Source organism: Ictidomys tridecemlineatus, chromosome 10 (assembly GCF_052094955.1).
Source record: "Ictidomys tridecemlineatus isolate mIctTri1 chromosome 10, mIctTri1.hap1, whole genome shotgun sequence".
Taxonomy (NCBI): Eukaryota; Metazoa; Chordata; class Mammalia; order Rodentia; family Sciuridae; genus Ictidomys; species Ictidomys tridecemlineatus.
The window spans coordinates 52,175,377-52,199,692 of record NC_135486.1 but is presented as its reverse complement, the minus strand read 5'-3'; the positions used below and the strand labels follow the sequence as shown (position 1 = coordinate 52,199,692).

At 42.6% G+C, this 24,316-nt stretch overlaps 1 protein-coding gene across 6 annotated transcripts in view; it reads left to right on the top strand.

Annotated features, from left to right (window-relative positions):
* Nucleotides 1–24,316, top strand: part of Itpkb (inositol-trisphosphate 3-kinase B) — a 99,181-nt gene that overhangs the window by 48,498 nt on the left and 26,367 nt on the right. The window contains exon 1 of one of the 6 annotated variants that reach the window (XM_078022922.1): nucleotides 7,394–7,477. The exons of the other annotated variants lie outside the window; for them this stretch is intronic. Within the exon in view, the coding sequence (XP_077879048.1) occupies nucleotides 7,409–7,477 (69 nt within the window). The 5' untranslated portion in view covers nucleotides 7,394–7,408. Of the gene's footprint in view, nucleotides 1–7,393; nucleotides 7,478–24,316 lie in introns of those variants that run through there. 6 annotated transcript variants of the gene reach the window in all.

The following is a 24,316-nucleotide window of genomic DNA, read 5'->3' as shown; positions in this document are numbered from 1 at the left end:
CTCCAGGCAAGTCGCCTGGACTCAGTGTTTAGGCTTACAAATGAAATCATAGATGAGAATATCATTTTAAAAGCATCAGGCCTGAGACCCTTGCATGCATTCATCTGCATCATGTGGCTGATTGCTCCGAGGAGTTGTTTACTAGTGTCCTCTGTTGTGGAAAGTATTCCACCCGAGAAGAGGAACTCTTTAGGATCCAGGGTCAGGTTTGTATATACTGCAACTGTGAGTGCCCCTCTCTTGATATATATATAGTGCTGATTCTATCTTCCTCTCCCCGCTCACTGAAGAAAGGATGCTCTGTGAACCCAAATGTAGGCACTCCATAAAGGCCCTTGAGAGAGGCCAGTGGGACCTGTAGGCTGACCGCTCTTCCTTCTGGAGAATCATGCCAGGCAGGGTGGTTGGAGAGGCTCTGGTAACAGATAAACAAGTGCTTCCCCTGCTCTGAGTTCTTTGGGGTCCTTCTTCCTTGCTCTCATGCTCCCTTCTGGTCATATTTGTGCTGCTTCCATTGCTGCCTTCTTGGTTTTGTTCCTAGTGTGTCTGGCATCAGTACATCATCCCAAGGGTGGGAAGATAAATCCAAGTTAGTGAGAATTGGGGGCCATTTTTCTCCTTTTCCAAGTTCTTTTACTCTTTTGACTAGAAATTTCCCTGCTACTCAAAAAAACAGGTTTTTCATTATGAGATATGCTGTGGGGAATTATCAGGCTATCTGTACTTTCTTTGAAGGAAATTTAACATTGCATGCTATGGTCCACCAATGAATAATCTATCTTTGTAAAATATTTTATGATACCCTCATTTCTTTACTTGTTTAAAAAGAAGTTTGGTAAGATAAAAGCTACGTTCTGGGGCACAGGTGTTGTAAGATGCTTGGTGGTTGAGTTTTGGTCTTCCTTCACCTTCCTTGGGCAGGTGGCTTTGCCATTTTCTCAGATGAGGAAAGGAGAGAGGCACAGAAAAGGGAGAGTGATGTGTTGCCCAAAAATCACAATTTCAGGACTAAATATCTAACCAAGGGAAATTTGAGCTTGGCTACAACTTAGATTAATTCCAAATCTATGCTTCCTTGCTTCCACCATCCTCCCCATTTCACAGATGGCTTATACTGTACAGCTTTCAGTAAGGTCTTTGAAATGGGTAGAGGGCAAGGAGGCAGAGCATGATAGAATGGATTTTCAGTACTAAGACATGGATTCAAGTCCTAGTTCTGTGATGAATTCTAGGACTTTGACTAAGTCAAGGAAACTGAGATTCTGTTTCTTTCAGGGTAATCTTAGTCCTTGCCATCCCCTGCCTCACAAGGCTATTTTGAGCACCACAAGAAATAATGTATGCAAAAGGGCTCTATAAGCTCTGTAGATGTAAAAGGAGAAAAGGAAGAGGAAAAGGAGAAATAGTCATGGTGGCAGCAAGTTATTTTGTGCTGGGCTATTTAAAGCATGAATGGGGAGCCATTGTTGCAGGCTTTGATGAGGCTTTTTCCTCATCCTCTCTGCCTTGGGAAACCTATTACAGATCCCCAAAGTATGTCTCTTTCATCCAGGTTCACACAAATTTGTAAAAAAACAGGTAACAGGGAGCAGTGCTGGCTGCCCCTTCTGGGTCTGGCTTCCCTCAGTACATCTTGGTAAAGGAGGAAGAAGAAGGTAGGCGTGAGTACTTGGGCAGACAGACCTGTCTTAGGCAGAATGGCATAGGATGGCACAATACAGTGTGATTGCCACCTACTTTGGGAGATAGAACTGTTGGACTCTCCCTCTAAATATACACCTCCTCCTGAGGCAGAACTCACAAGTGACCTGGAGGTGGGGAACAAAGGCTGGAGGTGTCCTGGATGCTTGAGCAGTTGCCTGGCCTCCTCCCACACCACTTTTAGTTTCTTTTAGCTCCCGTAGCTCCTGTCAAAGAAGAAGGAATCTCCCTTACTGAAGGGGTCCCCTCGAAAGGGTGCTATCAGCCGAGAGCATCTCCATCTATTTCAAACACAAGTTAATCCCAGAGGCAATTTGTTTATTCAGAATCATAGAATCATTTACTTGAGACCTAGTATGGTGTCAGACAATGTCCTAGTATAGGTAATTCTTAACCTCAGCCTTGCCAGGCAAGTATAATTATCATTCCCATTTACAGATGAGGATGTTTAAGTAACTTGTTCTAGGTCACAAAGTGGGCAAAGTGCTGGAATTAGGATTCAAATTTCTGCCTGCTTTGCTCCCAAGGCTTTGCTCTACCTTGCCACTTCACCTTCATTGCCAATACATACAAGTCTCTTTGGGTGTTGCCTGTTCTCAAGAACCAGAATGTCTTGCTGAATGTTATTTATGTTTTTCTAGCTCTCTTAGGGCACTTTGACCAAACACTAAACCAGTGGTTCTCACCTAGGCTGCACTGAGACATGCAGGAGCTTTAACAAATCCCTGTGCCAATCTGTACTCCATGCTGATTAAATCAGAATCTCTGGAATTGGGACACAGGCACAGTGAGTGTAAAGCTCCTAGGAAATGATGATGAGCAACTAAGGCTAAGGACCACAGTACTGCTCACCTAGCCTTCGGCTGATGATGCTCCTTTGGCTAATGGACATGTGAGCTGTCTGGAATTCATTGTGTGGGGGAGGTTTGATTCATTTTTTTTCAGCCAGCCCTTTAGGTGGCCTACTTACATTGCTGGTATACCATTTCCAGATAGTTTTTTTTAATATTTATTTTTTAGTTTTTTTTAAGTGGATACAATATCTTTATTTGATTTTTATGTGGAGCTGAGGATTGAATACAATGCCTCAGGCGTACTAGGAAAGCACTCTACCACTTGAGCCACAACCCCAGCCCCCCTACTTCCAGATAGTTTTGTGACTGACTTTTCATTTAATGACATTGTTGGTCTTATAAATTACAAGCAGCATTGACCTCCCAGCTTGGACTTCTGAGACACAGATGCTGGAATATAGGCATTTTTTTTTTTGAAGGATGAGGATGAGTTATTGCTTGGAAAGTTGGAAATTGTGTTCTGTGTGTTGCTAAAAATGATGGCCAGTTAGTAGACCTGTATTTGCTCTTTTAAAATATTGTTGAAGGTGGGAGAGAATAAAGCACAACTGTAAATCTGCACAATGCAAAACTATGTAAATTGGGTTTAAAATAAAAGATTATGTTTAATTTTGGAATCAATCTTTTACCTTGATGTGCATGTTTTTCCATATGCCCCAGGTAATTGCAGGAAAGCAGTCTGACATCCTTCAGGTCTCTGTTGGATCTGGGCTCTGGATTTATCAAATGCTCTACACTTTCTGACTCTGTCCTCTAGCCAGGATGTCTGTGAAGCATAACTTAAGATACAAGCTCTCTTGCATAATGTCAGGCACAGGGCATGTACCCAACACATACTAATTCCATTCCCTTCTTCCTGTGAACTAATTTAAAGATGGAGATGTCAGCAATAGTCTAACCTAAAGATAATAAAATACAGTCTATTAAGAGAAAAAAGGCTGGTTTTAGATGGGGCTGTTATTTCCTGGTTGGCAAGAAAGGAGCCACCTAGCTTCTCCCTGGGAACCAGCAGCAGGAACTATGGGCTGCAAAGTACACTCTTAGGTATCTTTAGGCCACTGGGCTTGATGGCGTGAGGGGAAGCTGATGGTTAATTTTTCTGGGCAAGGCACTCAGCTTGAAAGACCACCACCAGTGGCAATGAATAATTTTTGCTAAATGGAATTTTCAGAGGGCTAGACTGACCACTTAGCATTTGGGGCCTTTTTCTTGGCAAAATGAGATAACACAGCCACTTAGATTATTCGCAAGTTGTGTTCATGTTGAGGGTGGGAGAGGTCTTGGCCTTAACCAAGATAGGATAGAACTTTTTCCCTTGTTTACCCTAGGGACAGGCTAGCTCTTCTGTGCCCAGATGTCTTCAACACAATGGGCAGGATGAATCCTCCAGGTGAGCAAAGGCACCTAAAATGTCTCTTTGACAGCAGTGCCTTTGACTTTGGCTTGAGCTGCATCTCAAACTAGGCTGGGTCTCTGAGAAGTTCCTATCACAGATGTCGGACTTTTGTCCGTGCAGAAAAACCTGATCATCTTTTTTTTTTTTTTTCCTTCCTCTCCCTACTGTGGGGTTGTTGCTTTCCATTTTCATAAGAATCGTGGATAACTTCATACGAAACCTGGTAAAGGTGCCTCGTTCCCCCAGCTGTTCCCGGGGTGGGGGTGTGTGGGGGAAAGCCCTAAACCATTTAGCATTTCCTCTTCTAGGGGAAAAGGTGATATATTCTGCTGCTCTTGTTTATTCGCGGGTGCTCAACTCCCAATTTTAAATAGATTTAAAATTATACTGCCTTTCAGATCTCAAGGAAGGCGAATTAAATTTCAGGAATGCGGCTACTTTCAGAGTCTCGCTGATTCGGGACTCTGGGTCGCCCCGCTTCGCGTGCTCCGCCTCATCCTCCTAGCGCTCCGGCCCTCTCCCACTTGCTTCTCCCCATGCTCCGCCCCGCCCTCCACGTCCTGCGTCATGGAAAGGCGGGGCGGGGCCGCGCTCCTGTGGTCGCGGGAGCCGGGAGGCGTGCTGTGGCCCCTCCGCTTGCAGAGTGGGAAGCTCCATCCTGATCCCTGTCCGGGACCAGGACCGCGGTAGGGTTGACCCCAAGCTGTCAGTAATCCGTGTTAAAGTCGGAGGTGGTGGGTCTTCGTGAGGTGTCCGCATCAATAGGAAGACTACAGTATCTTCGGACTCCCCCCCCACACACACACACACTCCTGCGTGGCCATCACTTTAACCCTCCTTAGGTTTTCTTCCTGCTTGGGAAATGAGAGCTTTTACACTAATAAATGGGATTTTCCAGAAGTCACACGCTTTCTTAATCCTGTCTCTGGAAAAACAAAATTTAAAACAAATAACCTTTATTTAAAAAATGTTGTATGTTCATTGTGATAATAGGATAAGTCCAGAAGACTAAACAGTGAAAATCACCTATATTTACCCTCTTAGATTTTTCCCTACCATTGAAAACAAAACAAGAACAACAAAAAACTGATTTTATATTGTCAAAGTTAAATTTTAAGTATATTGTTTTTAGTTGCTTTCCTTTTTCATAAGAATCCTGGATAATGAAGAACATGTTCATTCTCATTCACCTTCAACCACCAGTTGAAAAGGGAAATAGAATATTGACTTAAGTTAGTCCTCACAATTTAATATTTTTTGGAAACCATCCCAGGACCACGGGATTTCAGAGTTCAGTTATATTTTTGAGTTTATGTGGCTAATCCTTCCATTTTCTGTACCTCTGCTCAAGTGAAATGACTAGCTTGGGGTTGCCAGATTAGCTGCAGAAGAACCCATATTTCTGCCTCCAAAGTCAGACTCCTCCCCAAACTGTAGGAACCCGGATTATCACAGCTCACTTTTTAGGTCATATTTAAAATAAGATCAAAGGCAGAGAAGAGAGGAGACAAGGCAGTCACATTAGAAAAGGGGCAGTTTTTCTTGGAATTTTGGTACATTTTCAATTCCTTTTTTACAAATGAAGCAGAGTGATGTTTTCTAAAATACTGAACAGATAGATGCTGCCACCATTGGAAGCAAACACCAGCAAGGAGATATGTTGAGAGGCAAAGAATTCTACCTTAGAGAGGGACCCATATCTTTGGGACAGATGCACCAGTCCCCTGAAGATGTTGGCTCTGTGACTAGGGCCAAGTGCTGACACCTGTATGCCTTCCCTTACAAGCCTGCCCTCTGCACAACCAACTTTTCTCCTTTGTCAACAGCACCTAGCAGACACTTGCTCCCTGGGTTTCACTTCTTGGCATTTGCTCTACTTGATTGACAACTCTGTCGTTTGGGGGAGGCCTCACTCTTCACACAGGAAACCTCCTTCCTGAGAGCAGAGCTTGACCTAGAATAAGTCCCCTGTGAATGTAATTGTTGAAATCATGTAAAAACCTCATCAAGACTTTGCCCACTGCTGGCTCTTTTAGGAACAGATAAATCACCCCCACCCCCACCCCCGCAACAGGGACTGATGCTGGTGATAATAATGAACCAGTAGTGTTTAGTACTAGACACTTTACCTATTAATACTCAGGTGTCCTGGACTCATTTTACTTATATAGAAACTGATGGGGACAGGGACAAGTTCACCTGAAGTTACACAGTTAGGAAATGACAGGGGTAGAATACTTAAGTCTCCAGAGACTGTGTTTCTAACCTTTAGACTGGATTAGATTAGTTGGCTTCCTCCAGGACCCCAGGCCCTTTGTGGCAGCATACTCTTAAGAGACTTGTAGCCATCTGCAGGAGATTTTATTTTTTTCTTTTTTGAGTACGAGTCTGGGGTCTCCCCTAAATGTGCATGACCACTAGTTTTTTCTGTCATTTTATTTGATAGGCTATTTTGTCCAGTTTAATAACTGTCATTTAGGTATCCATCTTTTGTAAAAAGAAAAAAAAACGAAACTTTTTTTTTTTGTAAGAATAAAGTTCTAAAAATAGTCTTAGCTTCCATATCTTGGTTTGGCATTTGGACAAATGTGACCAGAGAGTATATTCTGGTGTTGCACAAAACTATCTAAATCTAGACTCTGCTATTGACTGGTAACATGTCTTTTTTTTCTTTTTCATTCCTTCATTTTGCATTCAAAGTATTCAAGTATTGCCTGCATAGATGTATTATAGCAAGTGAAATAGTACAAGTGAAAATACCTGAACAAATGAAATAATACATTTTAAAGAATATAAAGGTGTTGCCACTCATCTCCCCCTCAATCCTGACCTTCTTAATCAGTGTTAGCTACATTCTTCTCCTGGAAAATTTACTTAATTTCTCCAAGATTGTTTCTTATCTGCAACAGAAGGGTGGTGCCCACTTCTGTACAGGACTGAAGGTGGTATATGTACATGCATATGTTAATGGTTGTGATCAGGTGGAAGGAGCATAAGTGTATTATAGCTGCAGTAAGTTGAATCTTCAGCATGAAAGAGGTTCTCCAACTTTTCCCTTACTTTGCTTTTCTAGGTTTCTCTAGCTTGCAACCTGTGGTGCAATCCAAAGCCCAAAGGTATTGGCAGGGATGGTACTGCTTGACTCTGAGTTGGACCCAGAAGGGGCAGGAGGTGGAGGTACATCCAGGGTGGGTCTGAGTTCCAGGGCTTCTAATCTTGGTGCTAGGCATGTCTGAGGTTCAGATGGGGTCCAAGAGCTGAGGAGGAAGGAGAGGTTGCTTGAAACCCCTGTGTACTCAGTTGGTTGCTCTCCTTCTCTGGAGGAAACCTCACAGTTCACCTGCTTTTCTTCTGCACTTCTTTCTGCTTCCTCCCGTTTGACACAAAGGGCTGTCCCCAGCCCTGGTGGCATCTTGCCTGGGTTGCTAATAATAGAGTAGGGTACATCTGCCAGGCAATGAAGCAGAAGGCCATCCCAGCTCTGCTCTTTCGCACTGATCCTGGCAGACTTCTGTGGGCTGGATTGGTAAATATCCTTTTGAGCAGAATAAGTCTTTGTGTGTCCTGGAACTGGGAGGGCTGATGGGAATGTCTTTGGCTTCAAGATCTTAGCTGAACAACGTTTCATATACCTCTAGGCTTCCAAACCATCCCCAGGGCAGGGAAGAGAGGGTTTGCAGGTTTGGAGAGAAAGCTGTGGGAACTGGAAGGGTTCTAGGAGAGTATGTTTAATTTGTACCTGAAAGGCAACATGGCACAGTTATGTTGATTCTTTTTCAGGGCTCAAAAACCAAAAGAAGAATAGTAAAAGCTCTGCAACTTTCCTCTTATCCCCCAAGCTTACTATTCAATTCAGTAGGTTGCTTATGCAGCTTGCTTGGGGAAATTATTTAAGAATACTGAAGCAGCTACCTCAGTTATTTCCAAATCAAGATGTGATTTTAGTCTTCTCATGAATTAGAATAAAATACTTCCAGACTTCTGGGCTGTTCTCAAGGCAATTTTGCTAAATAACAATAACTTGCACTTAGGCCCTGTTCTGTGGTTGCAAGGTACTTTCACATCTGTTTTCTCACTTGGTGTCATGATAACCTTGGGATACAGGCAGGGCATATTTTCTTGTTATCCCTAGTTTGCAGATGAGGAAGCCAGGGTTTTTAGGAGGTTGAGCCACTGCTCAAGGTCACATCAGAGTGAGGGATGGAGTGGCAGAGAGGGCCATCCAGCTGTCTTCCCTAAATCATCTTGCCCCAAGCTGTGATGAAATAGCAGGGAGCCTCTGGGACCTACAGTCCCTTTTAACTCTTATATTAAAGAACTCCTCAGGGTTCTTAGTGAGTTGTGTGCACATGCTTGGAGTGGCTTTTCTGAATTGCCATTCTCTGCTTCCTTAGAATTGCTGTGTTAATATTGAAACCAAGATGGCTGGCTTTTACCCATCAGACTTACCCTTTTATTGCAAAGTGCCAGAGTAGTATGAAGTAGACTGGGAGTGAACCTGATTATTCTTTCTACATTGCTTTGAACATCAAAATTATCTTCAGGTAACTGAGTTAGAAGACTGTATTCAAAAGTCATCATACAGCAGCCAGATGTTCATTTTACTAAATGGAAAATATGACTCAGACCTGAAGTTAGTCTGACCCTTTAAGCAGGCAAATTAGCCATTGAGGATGAAGTCTTTGCTTTTGGATTATAGAGAATGTAGGAGCAGGGATCCCAAGTTCCAGTGGTTTGGTTGAGTCCTCCCTACTTCTGTTATTTGGACTTGCTTTTGCTCTGACCAGACACTAGAGGATATTCTACTGAAAATGTGCCAAATTTCAGATGGGGCTCAGAAGGGTAACTGGAAGAGTACTTGAGTGGAACTGTAGCTTGAGGGGATGATATTGAGGAGCAAGGTAGAGACTCAAGAAAACTATGTACATTCTTTGCTCTTAGTTATTGGATGAACCAGCATTTGTACAGCCCATGAGAGCTTTATCTGTACTCATTCCATGTGATCCTCACAGTGCTCAAGGATGTGAGCAGAGCAGCGAATACCATCCTATCATACAGAGGAAGTAGATACTAAGAAGCAGGAAGGTTGAGCAATTTGCCCACAGTTCTTCAGCTAGTAATGGCAGAGCTGGCACCAAAACCCAGGTCTGTTGGCCCTTAACTGTTCTTTGCAGGATGCCATCCAGGCTTCTTCCCCTTCCTTCCTTTCCCCACAGCTCCCCAGTGGCTCCTAGCCATCCAGCTGGCTAGTGGTAAGGGAAGTGATAAAGAAAACTTTTCCACTTCGGATATGTTTCTGGAAACAAGTGAACCCATATCTATATCCCCATCTGTGCTTAGGATTTGGGGGATGATCTGACTGAACCTTGATACTTAGCTCAGGACCTCCTGAGAGTGCTTATGTAAGTGTTTCCAGTGTGGCCAGCTTCTAGAAGGCTGCTAATGGAAAGTAGTAAGAGTTCCATTTTCCTGTTTCAAGCAAGCATTTCCCCCTTGGGTTATAGCAACCACTTCCTCCTCAGCACCCAGTGGGACATGGGTAAACACCCATTACAGCAGAGTATTCCCTTCTGAGAACCTCACTAGGTTCCTTTTTTTTTTTTTTCTCTTTTTAAAAGTCTTTAAACATAGTGGGTTCTGCAGGACAAGTCTGCTTCCCCTCTGGTTTAGAGTTTTCAGAGTCCTCTACAGTGGCCTTGGAAACAGAAAACCCACACAGAGGTCAAATGCAGTTCCCCCATTGTTTTGTCATTCTGCTCTGTTTGGGAGGGAACTGGGCTGGGGTCACCCTGGTAGGAATGTGGAGTCATTAACCATTATGGAGAGTACTGGATCAGCCAAAGGCTTGTGGGTAAACAGGAAGGTGACAGATTTGGCAGATCATTAAGAATGGTCAGAACACTAGAATAGTGGTTCTGAAAGTGGGGACAGGGAACAGAGCAGGCCTGGTGGGCAGGTACTGAGAAAAGGAAACAAATAAGGATTGTGAAGAAATTGGAAGGGCATGAGGGATATTGAGAAAAGATGATTAAAGGATTTGAAGAGCACTGTTAATTTTAGATCTTTTAAAATACTTGTCATTGCTCATTTGGGATCTAAAACAAACAAACAAACAAACAACAACAAAATTCTTCTAAATCCACCCCAGTTTTTCTTAGAGCCTTGAAGTCCATGGAATGCTATCACCAGAAAATCATTGTGGTGTGGAATTTGTTACTTCTGAATTTATAGGGTGGCAATTGAGATCAAGTTGGGGAATGGAGGAGTTTGGAGCATATATGGGCCATAAAAAACCTTTCACCACTGTCTCTCAGCCAAAAAAAGGGGGAAATAGTCAAGCCACCCTTTGTGTGTTTGTGCTTAACCTTTATGCATTATTTCACAGAACAATGAAAGAGTGGGTCCCTGAGCCTATCTAGCAGGGATCTCTCAGCAGCATAAGCAGGAGCTTCCTGCAGCTCTGACGGATTTACTAGACTGTCCAGATATAGAAACTTAACATTGCAAACAGGCTTGTCGTGTTTCTTGCTTTGTGAAGACAGATGATAAAACTGAAAAGCCAGGAAATGTCAACATGTAACATGTATCTAATGTATATGGATGGGTCAGTCTTTATCTACACAGTGTCTGTAGTTTGTATTTATACTATGCCATCCTTACCTCCTATATCTGCTCTATATCTAGAAGCTTCAGAAAGACCTACCTAAGATGCTAGGGAATTTCAGAGGATCCCTTTATAAGTGAGAGTTTTATAGGTGAAAGCAAGATACACAGATATAAGATACAAGATACAAGCAAGATCCAAACAGAGATACACAGGCCCACTTTTTCCCAGAAATATCTCAGGACTGGAAACGTCATTATCACTTTCACTACAGGTTGGAATTGGGCAGCGCTTGTTGCCCACCTGGTTACTGTGATTGTCTTTAGACCAACCAATGGCCTTGTGTTAGCTTTCCTTAAATCATCTCCCCCTCTAAGCAAGACAGAGCCTATGTTTGCATGGTTTGTCCAATTCATCTGTTTTAAATGGGACTTTCTAGAAGAATGTCCTTGCCTTACACTTGGTACTATCTAATGCATGCTTATCACTTTCGCAAGCAGAATTCCAGTTAGGAAGGGTCATCATTCTGGGTATGGCAAGTTTTGATTTTTAATTACTGGAATTGAGGCACAGAAGCCAAGGGCAAGATCTCTACTTGGGCCTATTTCCCTTCCCAAGTTCACATCTGTCTTAGGAGCTGCAGTGTGAAGACAGTGAGGTTGCTGCCCAACCTAAGTAAATCTGAGATCCATTCAGTGATACTGCCTCCCACCGAGGAAGGACATATACTTCTTTATAGCATACCTGGCATAATGCTCCCCACCCCTGCCTGTGGATCAGTTCTTTATCTGTGGATCAGTTCTTTATCTGTGGCACAAAAATGCTCTTCCCACTTCTTTATTGGCCTTTGAAGGCATTTTCTTTCAACAGATCACACCTCCAGTTTGAAGGATTACTGAAACAGAACATGCTCCTCATGAAAGAGACCTGGTCTAAAGTAAAGGGTTAAAAAATATCCACCTTCTTTTCTCCTTTGGACAGTTATAGTGGCCTCACATCTGATCTTTGTTGTTTTCACCCTTTCCCATCTGCTTTCTATGGCCCAGGTTCACTCTACACACAGGCAGAATGATCGTTTAGAACGTAAGCTGGATTATGACACACCTCCCTTAAAACACTTCCGTGGCCTTCCACCTCACATAACATCCTAAATCCTATTAACAGCCTGGAAAACTGTGCAGGTACTGATCTCTTTTTATTCCACCACCCCTTTTGCACACTCCATTCATACTCCATTTGCTGTTCCTGCCAGCTTTTAAACTTGCCAGCACACCCAGTCTCAAGGCCCAGGATTTTGGCTGTTCCCTCTACTGCCTTTCCCTTCTCCAGTGTGTGGTCCAGTCCCACATTTCCTGCAGAAAAGGCCCATCAAAGACATCATACTCTTCTCATCATACCCTCTGGCTGCTCCCTTTTCTTCTACCTGACTTTATTTGTCTTCAAAATATTTATTGCCACCTGATGCAATATATGCTTATTTATCATCTCCTCCCTCCATTTACAAGGGAAGCTCCTTCAATGGTAGGGACTGTGTTGTGCTCACTGCTAAATCCTCCACACCTAGAATGGTGGCACATCTGCAAATAAAAATTTGTCTAACGGTGAATGAATGAATGAATGAACGAACGAACAAACGAATCCATGAGCAATGGCATTTGTTAAGTCTCTATTGAGTGCTGAGTTTCTAGTAAAGGGTACAAAGATATCATGAACCCTGCTCCCAAGCTGCAGGGTTCCTTTTTTTTTTCTTTGTGGAAGGATTTCCTATGTAAGTATCTTCCCCATTCCTATTCTTGTCATGCTTTTGAATGTTGGAAAAGTCTCCTTCACCTTATGGTTCTAGATGTCTGTCATCAAAATGGCCCTTCACTGGTGTTCCTGGGTGTCTAGAGCAGTCAGCCCATTCAGGGAACTTTTCAGTCTTAACTTTGTGGAACCTTCATAGACGGGAGGGAAGGAAGCTCTATTGCTCCCTCAGAAGAAGGGAGCTTTTGGAGGGGGCTGTGTTCTCAGAGCAGATATAGGAAGAGGCACCAAAGGAGCTGAGTGAGATATGGCTGCGGTTTCTTCATGTCATCTGTTTATTTGGTGATCTGTATAATTTTTAAATTGTAAAAGTAAGCTAACCACAGTACATAAAATTTGAAAATAAAGAGAAAGAACATCTATTAGTATAAACTTACCGTCATAACTAAGCATGTGATTCTGTTGCTTATTAATTAATTGGTCAATTTATATTTTAGTTGACTCAAAAAGGATTTGAGGATGCTTACAAATTTACTTGCATGCAGTACAATGGAATATAAATCAATAGGAATCAAAAGGTCAAATGGTTTATTAAAGTCAGTTTAAAATTAATGTGCAGGAATACCTACTACTGCAAAAATAAATTGGTTTATTTCTACTCAATCTTTGAAGTATGTCCATTTGGGGGTTGGGGGTTGAACACTGTGGAAGAGTGTTTGCCCTAGTATGTGTGAGACTCTGGGTTTGATTTCCAGCAGTGCAAAAACTAAAATATAAAGTATGCCCATTTTTCATAGACCATCCCTCTCTTCCCCCATTGTAGCAAAAATTTCCATGTTTCTTTTTAATCTTTATCATTAAGGACTGAATGATCAATCCCAAGGATGTACCCATAATTTATTTAGTCATTCCTCTATTGTTGAATGTTGGGCTATTTTCAATACTATTGTTATTAGAAACAATGGCGTAATTAACATTTTTGTGCTTGTAACTTTTTCCATATTTTAAAGTATTTCCTTAAGTAGATTTCCAGAAGTAAAACAAGTAAATGAAAGGTTGAGACATTATTATGGGCCTTGAAACATATTCCTGGGCTGTTTTCCCAAAAGATCATGGCATTTGGGATGTGTCCCAACAGTGTATTTGTATATATCCTGCTGTAATCTCCTTACCATCAATGGTCTTTATTATTTTTCTGTTTTTGTGAATTTAGTACGCAGTTTATTGTTTTTATTATATGTATGTTGAATCATATGGATGTTATGAGGTTATCTATTGGCATCTTACAGTTTTTCTTATGAATTTGCTTGATTCTTTATATTCAAAAATCTCTTTAAACCTTCAACCATAATGTTTTATAAGAAAATTTCTCCAGTTTATTTGAATTTTGCATTGGTTTGCAGATTTTTTTTTCTTTTAATTCTTAGAAGTATTACATTTTGGAGAGTCAGAGTTCATGGTAATTTTGTCATTTATCAAGAGACTGTATAGTTGATTCCAAGTTCGTTAGCCCAAAGTCAAGGCCTTTGCTGATCTTCACTTAGTTATTCCAGAAACTTCTCCTTCTGTTCTATTAACACCTCATCAGAAATCTGAACCAGTGGAATATCTAGTAGATGATTTTTTAAAAATATTCCCCTCTTCTGTAGTGACAAATTTATTTTCAGTAAATAATTGAGAAATAAAACAAATAATAATGGTTAGAAAAGAAATGCAGGCAGTGAAATTTTTCTGTTATTGAATTTTGTGTATAAGATTGTGCCAGTAAAAAAGGGGGAAGGGTTAGTAATGGATTTAATACTTGATAATCACATTATGTTTATTTTAGAAAATTATACTTACATATATTAGTCTATGGCAATGATTAATAAGAACCCTACAGTTTCAGTTTCTGAATCTTCTGTAAACTTGTCAGACTTCATGAAAGTCTGTCTTCTTTGTGTTTTCAACACATTTAGTAGACAGAACCAGATTTGTCAATCTCCTCCCATAGTTGGTTGTAAAGCATTTTTTTATTCACACTCATTTTGAAAAGTTTTTCACTAAAAAGCAACAGATAGATATACAAGTAGATTAAAAACATCTTAAACATAAAGGAGATCTGGCAAAAATTCACAAAAATGCCATGACACAATACTGTCCCTGACTTCAGTTCATCAGGATTTTAACGGTCTCTGCTGTTGAAAAGTTTAAAACACAAATTGAAACTCCCAGTGGTCTCCTCAGGTGACAGGATGGGTGCAAGTAGGTCAGGCTCAATGTTTTGTCCTTATATATAATGCCTGTGCTTCCACTTTTATGTCTGATCTGGGCATCTAGTTCAGGAACATGTAATAACACAGGATCTGGGTGACAAGCCACCAGAGTGAGCTCTGTTGATATAGAATCCTGTGAACCTCTCAGTGTGTGTCAGTGTGTGTCAGTGGCTGACTATAACTGCAAGTTCTCTGAAAGAACTTCAGTATAGAACTTAATATTTGTTCAAGGACAGATAATAAGTCCATGTGAATTCAGAGCTCACATATATTATTAAAAGTCTATGGCTAAGGGCTGGGGTTACGGCTCAGTGGTAGAGCACTTGCCTAGCATGTGTGAGGCGTACTAAAAAGTCCATGGTTGGGAATGTAACTTAGTGATAGAGCACTTGCTTAGCATGGTGAGGCACTCAAAAGAGAAAAGTTTAAAGTAGAAAGTAGCGCAGTTGTTAAGGATTAGTCAAAATGTTGGGTGAGCTGGAATATGTTAATTTGAATTGTCTGCTAGTCATGATGATAAAAGTCTATCAGTTTTAGTATTGTTTTAAATTCCCTGTAGGCAATGTACCCTCTTATCTCCTGCCTCTGCAGCCAGCTGCTTTGTTGTCCATCCCTGCCGAGCTGTGCTGCTTGCTATTCTCTGTGTGCCTTTCTATTTTTCTGCTTTGTCTCTTGCTTTTCCCAGGCCTAAATTCCTACCCTCAGTCTCTACGCTTACACATACATGCTATCCATCTTAGCTTTCAAGATTCAGTTTAAATATCACATTTTCCATGAAACTTCCTTAATTTATCCCCCTTCTTCTGAAGTATTACCCCCTTCTGATTTCCTGTAGCATAATATCTGCACTTTTCTTTACAAAAATCATTACTTATTTTTCTACCCTCCATTTCAGTTCTTGAGGCCCATGTTCATCCTTTTAGTGAATGGTGGGCCTCCCAGGATTTAGGCCTGAGCTAGAACACAGTCTAGATTTGAATGGATAAATTATGCAACATGGTAATGTGCAAAAGGAAGGGAAAATGGGCAGCAAGGGCACTGGAGTTCCTGGACAGGAGGAATGAGTGAAGGCTGTCATAGTCAGAAAGGGGTTGGGAGCCTGGGGAGAGCCTAGCAGGATGGGTTTGCTCTACCTAGGTGTAGACACCTGTGGAGGGAAAGGATAGGGAAGAGCAGGTGGCCTGCTGTTCAGGCAGCACTGAAGTTCTTCCCTAGCTCCTCCTCTGCTGAGCTGTGGTCCTGGGTAAGTCCCTTCCATTCTCTGGGTGTTGATGGATGTCATTACCCTAGGTATATGTATGACTGCACAGATGGTGGGACACTACATTGTGTACAACCAGAGAAATGAAAAGTTGTGCTGCAGTTGTGTACAATGAACCAAAATGCATTCTGTTGTCATATATACCTATTTATATATATTTATTTATACCTACATATATATTTGTTTATTTGTTCTAGTCAGTTATACATGATAGCAGAATGTTCTTCGATTAATTGTACACAAATGGAGCAGAATTTTTCACTTCTCTGGTTGTACCCAAAGTAGGGTCACACCGTTCGTGCAATCATACACATACCTAGGGTAATGATGCCCATTTTATTCCACCATTTTTCCTGCTCCCATGCACCCTCCCCACCCTTCCCTCCGTTTTGCCCCAGGTTCCTCCATTTTCCCCATGCCCCAGCCCCCCATTATGGATCAGCATCCACTTATCAGAGAAAACATTTGGCCTTTGGTTTCTTGGGATTGGTTTACTTCTCTTAGCATGATATTCTCCACCTCCATTCATTTACCTGCAAATGCTATAATTTTATTCTCTTTTAATGCTGAGTAATATTTTATTGTGTATATGTACTACAGTTTCTTTATTCATTCATCCGTTGAAGGGCATCTAGTTTGCTTCCACAGTTTAGCTATTGTGAATTGAGCTGTTTGAACATTAATGTGGCTGTGTTATTGTAGTCTGCTGATTTTAAATCCTTTGGGTATAGACCGAGGAATGGGATAGCTGGGTCAGACGGTGGTTCCATTCCAGGTTTTCTAAGGAATCTCCATACTGCTTTCCAGATTGGTTGCCTCAATTTGCAGCCCCACCAGCAGTGTATGAGTATGCCTTTTCCCTCACATCCTCGCCAACATTTATTATTGTCTGTGTTCTTGATAACTGCTATTCTTACTGGCATGAGATGAAATCTTAGAGTAGTTTTGATTTACATTTCTCAAATTATTAGAGATGTTGAACATTTTTTCATATATTTGTTGATCGTTTGTATATCTTCTTCTGAGAAGTGTCTGTTCAGCTCCTTAGCCCATTTATTGATTGGGTTATTTGTGGGGTTTTTTGGTGTTAAGTTTTTTGAGTTCTTTATATATCCTGGAGTGCTCCCAAAATGTAGTGTCTCCCTTCACCTCACTGATTGTTTCTTTCGCTGAGAAGAAGCTTTAGTTTGAGTCCATCCCACTTATTAACTTTTGGTTTTATTTCTTGCACTATAGGAGTCTTGTTAAGGAAGTCAGGGCCTGATCAGACGTGATGAAGATTTGGGCCTACTTTTTCCTCTATTAGGCTCAGGATCTCTGGATTAATTCCTAGGTTTTTGATACATTTTGAATTGAGTTTTGTGCATGGTGAGAGCTAGGGATTTATTTTCATTTTGCTGTGTATGGATTTCCAGTTCTACCAGCACCATTTGTTGAAGAGGCTATCTTTTCTCCAATGTATATTTTTGTCTAGTATGAGATAACTGTATTTATTTATCTCATATCTAGTATGAGATAACTGTATATGTGAGTTTACCTCTGTGTCTTCTGTTCTGTACCATTGGTCTACAAGTCTGTTTTGGTGCCAATACTATGCCATTTTTGTTACCATAGCTTTGTAGTATAGTTTAAGATCTGGTATTGTGATGCCTCCTGATTCACTCTTCTTGCTAAGGATTGCTAAGGCTAATCTGGGTCTCTTATTTTTCCAATTGAATTTCATTATTGCTTTTTCTATTTCTATAAGGAATGATGTTGGAATCGCATTGAATCTGTGTAGCACTTTGGGTAGTGTGGCCATTTTAACAATATTTATTTTGCCTATCCAAGAGCCTGGGAGATCTTTTCATCTTCTAAGGTCTTTAATTTCTTTATTTAGTGTTCTGTAGTTTTCATTATAGAGATCTTTCACCTCTTTTGTTAAGTTGACTCCCAAATATTTTATTTTTTTGAGGCTATTGTGAATGGAGTAATTTTCCTAATTTCTCTTTCAGAGGATTCATCACTGATATATATAGAAATATATTTGATTAATGGGTATTGATTTTATATCCTGCTACTTTGCTGAATTTGTTTATTAATTCTGGAAGCTTTCTGGTGGAGTTTTTTTTTTTTTGGATCTTCTAAGTAAGTATAGAATCATGTTGTCAGCAAATAATGATAGTTTGAATTCTTCTTTTCCTCTACTTTCTATCATTTAACCCTCTCCTTATCTCTCTACTGAGAAGCCATTGATAGCTGGCCCTCTATGGTCATTTCTGTCATTTCTTTCTCTTTTGGCAGGCTGGTAGGGAAAAGAGAAGATGGCCACACCTTTGGGTCAACACTCAAAATACAGTTGGCTGCTGCACTGTGAAATACCAAGACTTTCCTCTGGCATTTTGAATGTTGAGTTTCATGGCCAACATGTTTGACTTCTTCCTAGGCCTGCCCTAAAGGTTCCCCTGAGAATCTCCTTGCCCAGGCTGGACCATAGCTGGCAATCCCAAATGCCACGGCCCCCATTTATAAATTCCCACCTTGGAGGCAGGTCAGTCAGAGTCGTGCACTATGCAGCTGCTATGTGAGGATATTCCCCTTCCCCTACTGAGCAGCCAGTAGAGCAGGAAAGACTGGGTCAGGTGGATTTGGTGGTCTGTGTGCTTTATCCTGTAGACCTTGAATGGTCACGTCTGACTTTGCATGTGGTATAACATTCAGTTTCCCAAGCACTTCCGTGCCTCCCTGCCCAATCCTACGTACGGTTTAACAGATGTTGCATGGCTGTGCGTTTTCATCTCTGTTTGCGTCCCAGAAAATCAGGTGACTTGACTACATTTATGTGGCCTGTAAGAAGACCACAGTGGAAGTCTTATGGCTTTCCTCAGCACTTTCCTTTGTCTCTAAATCCAGTGGCTAACTCCAGATGCTGTCAGAGGCCAGCTGACAGAGAAAGAGCATCCCAAGGTGCTGCTGCTCAGCTGCAGCCCTTCAAAAAGGCATTGGAAATCTGGATTTTTTAAATGTTGGCAATGAATTTAGAAAAAAATTAAAACTGAAAAAAGAATGTCTGCTGTTCTTTGGCATGAACCTTTTCCCTCTATCATCTGGTCACTTGTTGCTGACAGATTTTTCAATCCAGGCTTAGGGGAAGCTTTGCTGGCTGGTTTTCCTGTTAAAGGAAAGGAAAGAAGTAAGTTTAGGAAAAGGGAAGAGGAAATAGTTTGAGGGGTTTCTGGTCTCTTCACATCCTGCTGGCCAAGTGGTGTGTACATAGCTCAGCTGCCTGCATTCCCAGGGCACATACTTTCCATTTTCCTCCTTGGTCACCCTGAATTCTGGAATTCTTTGGCAGTTTATTGACTTGCTTCCTTTTCCGAAAATTGAAGTGACGACTGTTTAAAACTATTTTTCTCCATGTGGGTTTTTCCTTGGTGACTTCACTCAGAGACAGATGTGCCCTATTAATAGCATCAAAAGTTAAGGGGAAGAAGTCATCCAGCTGGTTCTGTTCCCTAGAAATGATGTTACAGTTCTTACATGCTGGCTATCCCCCAGAGACCTCGGAGGGGCTGAGCTGCAAGACGGCTGGAGTCACTGTGAAAGTCCAGAGTCCCTCCCTCTAGGATGGAGTCCTTGAGTGAATTGCATTGCTCACCTAGCGTAGCTCTCAGATCCTAGCCAGACTCCCAGCTCAGAAGTTGCTCTGTGACTTCCACTGGGATATATATATACAGTGCTTAGCAGATGGCAGGTAGACTTGCTAAGGATGTTCGCTGGCTTCATAGATTGTCAAAGGCACACATTCAGATCCTGCTTCCTGAACCTGGAGGCTTGGAGCCAGTTGAGGATGAAAAACCCTGTCTGTGAGAGCAGACCATTCTTCCAAGTTACTCCGTGGTGATTTCAGCTCAGGATCCCTGGCTGCAAGGACCTCAGGGGTCACCTTTCTTTCATCCTCTGCCATTCCAGAATGCATTCTTCAGAGAAATATGTGTGTCCCTTAATAATGTTTCCTTTCCCCTTCTCAGTAGGAAGGACATGGAATGGTCTTCTTTTTTTAAGTAATTTTTAATGTTGCATTATAATTATACATAATAGTGGAATTTTTTGTGACATGCAAAGAATTCTATGTGGTATACATGCACATAACATAATTTGTCAATTTTATGCCCTGGTGTCTCCTCTTTCCTCCCTCTGTTACTGGAATCCCCTTCCTCTACTCAGCTGCTCTCCCTTCTAATTTTATGAGATTTCCCCACTCCCTGTGCCACCCCCCTCTTTTTCTCAGTAGCTTCTACATATGAGAAAAGATACATGACCCTTGACTTTCCAAGTCTGACCTATTTTGTTTAACAAAATGCTCTCAAGTTCCTCCATTTTAACAAGAGTCTTCTGTAAGCCATGTAGGCAAGAGGTCCAAGCTTGAAGATCCTTTAGATAGAAAAATGAATGGCATATATGAATGTTGCTGAAGGTTTGTTGATTTTTCCTCCCTGTCAATCTGAGGGGAGGGCAGAGAGGGCCTGAAATGAAGCTCTTTGCCCCTTTCTTTTACACTGGAGAGCCCAACCTCAGTTTGGTGAAAACATATTCTGTCTGTAATAATCCCAGGAACTACTGTATAAAATTGCAATATAAAATATAGCCTAATGCAAAAAATGAGGGAAACTATGGTGAACTGTCCCTGTTCCCACTGGGTGAGAGAACCTGGCAGCAGTTGAGCATGTGGGCTTTCAGGATTAGGAGTTTGAGCAGGACCCCCAGGTCTGCCCCAGATGGGAACACTTGCCTGGGAGAGCCCTCTGCCCCTGTCTGCTTCTCTGAGAAAGGGAGGCCATTGTGCTTCCTGCTTCTTAGGGGGGCCCTGGGATCCTTATGCTGCAGGTAATAGTGCTAAGTAAGCACCCTGCTGCTACTACCAGGCCCCAGTTGACAGATGCACGAGAAAGGGTGATGAGTCAATCTGTTTATGAAAATCACACATTCCCACAAAGACGTCACCACCACCCGGGGGACAGCCTCGTTCCCAGGGCTGATGGCGCTTGTTCATACTCGGGGGTTCACTGGTGTGCCTTTTTGGCAACCCGTTTCCTGTGCCTCCAGCAGTCTACACGTGAACAGATGCATGGCTGATGAAGTGAGAAGGAGACTCTGGCCTGTACAGCTCCAGCCAGCCGGGAGAGGGAAGCTGGGTGACTCATAGCACAATTCTGAGCTGTGCATCAGCCTCTACTGGCCAGGCTGTACAGCCTTCTTCAGAAAGTAGCTTGGGGTTTCTGGTTCTCTGCAAATCTGTATTGCCATATGCTGAGCGCCAGTTAGCCACAGGCAAATCAGTATTATCTTTCTGAAATATGAATTGCACCAATGTATCTTGCTTGGAAATAATTTTCTAAATATAGCTAAATATTTGATACCACTTGTAAGCTCTCAAGTCCTTCCTGAAGAGTTTCCTTGTTAGAAATTCCTTAGGTGGGAGTTTCCAAAATTCCAGCTTTGGAGTTACTTCAGGGTAACCCTCTTAACCAATCTCTTACAAGCACTTTCTGCATTCCCAGAAGCAACTTAAAAGATAGTATTTTGTCCATGAGTGTCCGTAGCATAGAGGGGATAAGGGAGTTTCTATTTTTGGGGGGGTGTGGGGGGGTACTGGGGATTGAACCCAAGGGTGCTTAACTCCTGAGCCACATCCCCAGTCCTTTTTATTTTTTATTTTGAGACAAGTTCTCATTAAATTGCTAGGGCCTTGCTAAGATGCTGAAGCTGGCCTTGAACTTGTTATCTTCCTGCCTCAGCCTCCAGAGCCTCCAGAGCCACCACACCTGGCAAAGAGCTGTTAGCTCAGAAACTGGTTTCCCTCAGCTATGCTGTGCTTATGAGAGTCAGTGGAGCAAAGGTGACATTTCAGATCCTTTAGCATTCTGCATAAAATTCCCTTTCAGATTCCTGAATTTTTAAATGTTATCTTCAGCAAACAATAAAGCAGTGTTTCTACAGGTGACTACCCCCATAGAGTTTGGGTCCTGTTGCCAAGCCAAATCTCCCTGGGGGAACTAGCTGAGTTACTTACTGCAGGCCACACAGATCCCTGGATGGGGAGTGGGGTCTACAAGACTCAGTATTATTGGTGGTGACCTTTGTGCCAGGCTACCTCATTGTCTTCATGCTCTCTCACACTTGGCTTAGTGGCTCCTGAGCTGGGTGTGGAGGCACAAACCTGTAATCCCAGCAACTAGAGAGGCTGAGTCAGGAGGATTGCAGGTTTGAAGCCAGCCTCGGCAGTTTAACGAGGCTGTAAGCAACCTAGCAAGACCCTGTTTCAAAATTTTTTTAAAAAAAATTAAAAAAGGGCTGGGGATGGGGTTCATGGTTAAGTGCCCTTGGGTTCAGTCCCAGGTATTAAACAAACAGTGGCTCCTGGGTGTTTTGAAGTTTCAGAAAGACCTTGCTTAATTAAAGGAGGAGTCTGCTTTTGTTAGGGAATAGACTGTTAGGAAGGACCCACTTCCTGTCAGCTGTGGCCTTTGCCCTCAACTTTATTCCCAGAAAGGTGGGATTCAAAGGCTGGGGATGAGATAGAGGAGGAGGTAGTCTGGCCTCACTGCTAATATCCACTGAAAGTCTGGAGCTGCATCCCCTAGGTCTCATCCTACCTGCGCTGTTGCCCTTGAGAGCTCAGAGACCAGATTGTTCAGGTGAGAGGTTGAGCGCTCCTGTAGCTGGCACAACACTTGGTTTTATTTAATCCTGAAAGCATCTCTGCAGGATAGGTGGTATTCCCACTTGGCAGATAAGGAGGAACCGAAGCTTAGAGAAGTTTGGTAACCTGCCTAATACCACTGGCCAGGAATAACAGGATCTAAACTTGAGTTTAATCTGGCTATAAACTTACTTATTACAAATGGCAAGAAATGAGGTAGTCAAGCAGGTGACACAGAGCTTGGACCCTGGAACCAGTCTGCCTAGATTCAGATCACAGTTTAGATGTACTATCCATAGAACCTTGGATGAATTTTCTAATCTCTTTGTGCCACAGTGTCCCCTTCTGTAAAATGGGATAATGAGAACAGTTCTATGGTAGGTTGAGGCACTTTTATTATTGTACATACATAATGCATATCAAATACTTAACACTGTGTCTGGTTGTGGTTGGCTTATAATGCTTATCAGCTGTCACCACTGTTACCAGAACAGCCCATGTACTCTGGCTCTGCTTCACTCCTGCAGGGGCTGAGAAGGAAGGATTAAGTGGCTCTAGCTCCCCAGGCCAGCAAAGCCCTCCCAAGGTGTTGGGGTGGGGTTGAGGTCTCACATCCTGACTGGTCCTTTTGAGGGATTGGCCCAGAAGAAACTCTGGGGTGCTTAGCATTCCATAACTTTAGCCTTGATTGTCTGTTACCAGTGAAAGCCATCAGTAGATTTCCACCCTATGTAGCTCAGGCTTGTTTTTTGCATTTACCAAAATAAAAATAAAATCTCTGGGGAGGAGTGGAAGAGGTTAAGGGTGATGGTGGGGGAGGGGAAGGGGGAGCTGGTGCATGTTGCAGGGATGGCCCTCAGCAGCTGGGCAGAGCCCCAGGGGCCCTTTCCCAGAGGAAAGGCTGAGACTCTGTGTCCTCTGGGCTTTATCCATTAGGAAGTGTGGTGTGAGAGTCTGCCCACCCTCGGGCTCCCTTCCGGGCCCCCTCCTCTGCTGCTCCCTATTTCCGCCTATTGTTGGTTCCCACCCGGATGGCCTCCTGGTGTGGGAGCCATACTGGGCTCTGTGTGGACCAAGGCATTTCCTAGGGCTCCACATCATTCTCAGATTCCCTTCTGTCCTCTTGCCCTCCATTATTTTTAGTTCTTAAGAGGATGGACTCAAGAGGGAGGAGGAGGGAAGAGCCAAGCTAGTGACCTTCTCACCAGAGATGGAGCATTTTCTGGGCCCTGTCTGGTGGGGAGGGTTAGGAACATTTCCATTTTGGGTGAAGGACACCTCGATTCTTGGATAACCAAAAAAAGACTGGTTTGGCAAGACTACAGCCCCCTTTGATGCCAGCTCCTGGAAAATGAGGACAAGGGATGGAGGGTGAATCTGAAAGAGTCTCTAGTGGAAGAGCCTTCTTTGCTGGTGTCCCCTGTGTCCTGGCTCTGGATGTTACCCACCAGCAAGGACATCCCGGAGCAAGGGGGAAAGCAAGGTGAACTAAACTGAGTGAAAGGTGATTCTCCAGATCCTCTTGTGTGTGGGGCCAGCCAGGTTGCCAAACTGTGGGGCACATGGAGACAACCCCAGGCAGACAGAACAGGAAGTTTGCATATGCAAGCCCTTCCTGATATCTGGAGGTGTCTCTGGAAAAATCCAGGTGTGAACAGATGAGGGTACAGCAGGGTGAACATTGGTTTGGGTATGTTTTCTCTTCTAGGCTTGAGCCCTTACTGTCTGTTGGACCCTGAAGAATTTTCTTAGGAGTATTGCAGATTTACTGGGAATCCAGCTTGGGGATATACCAAAGGATTAGTACAGATTCCCAG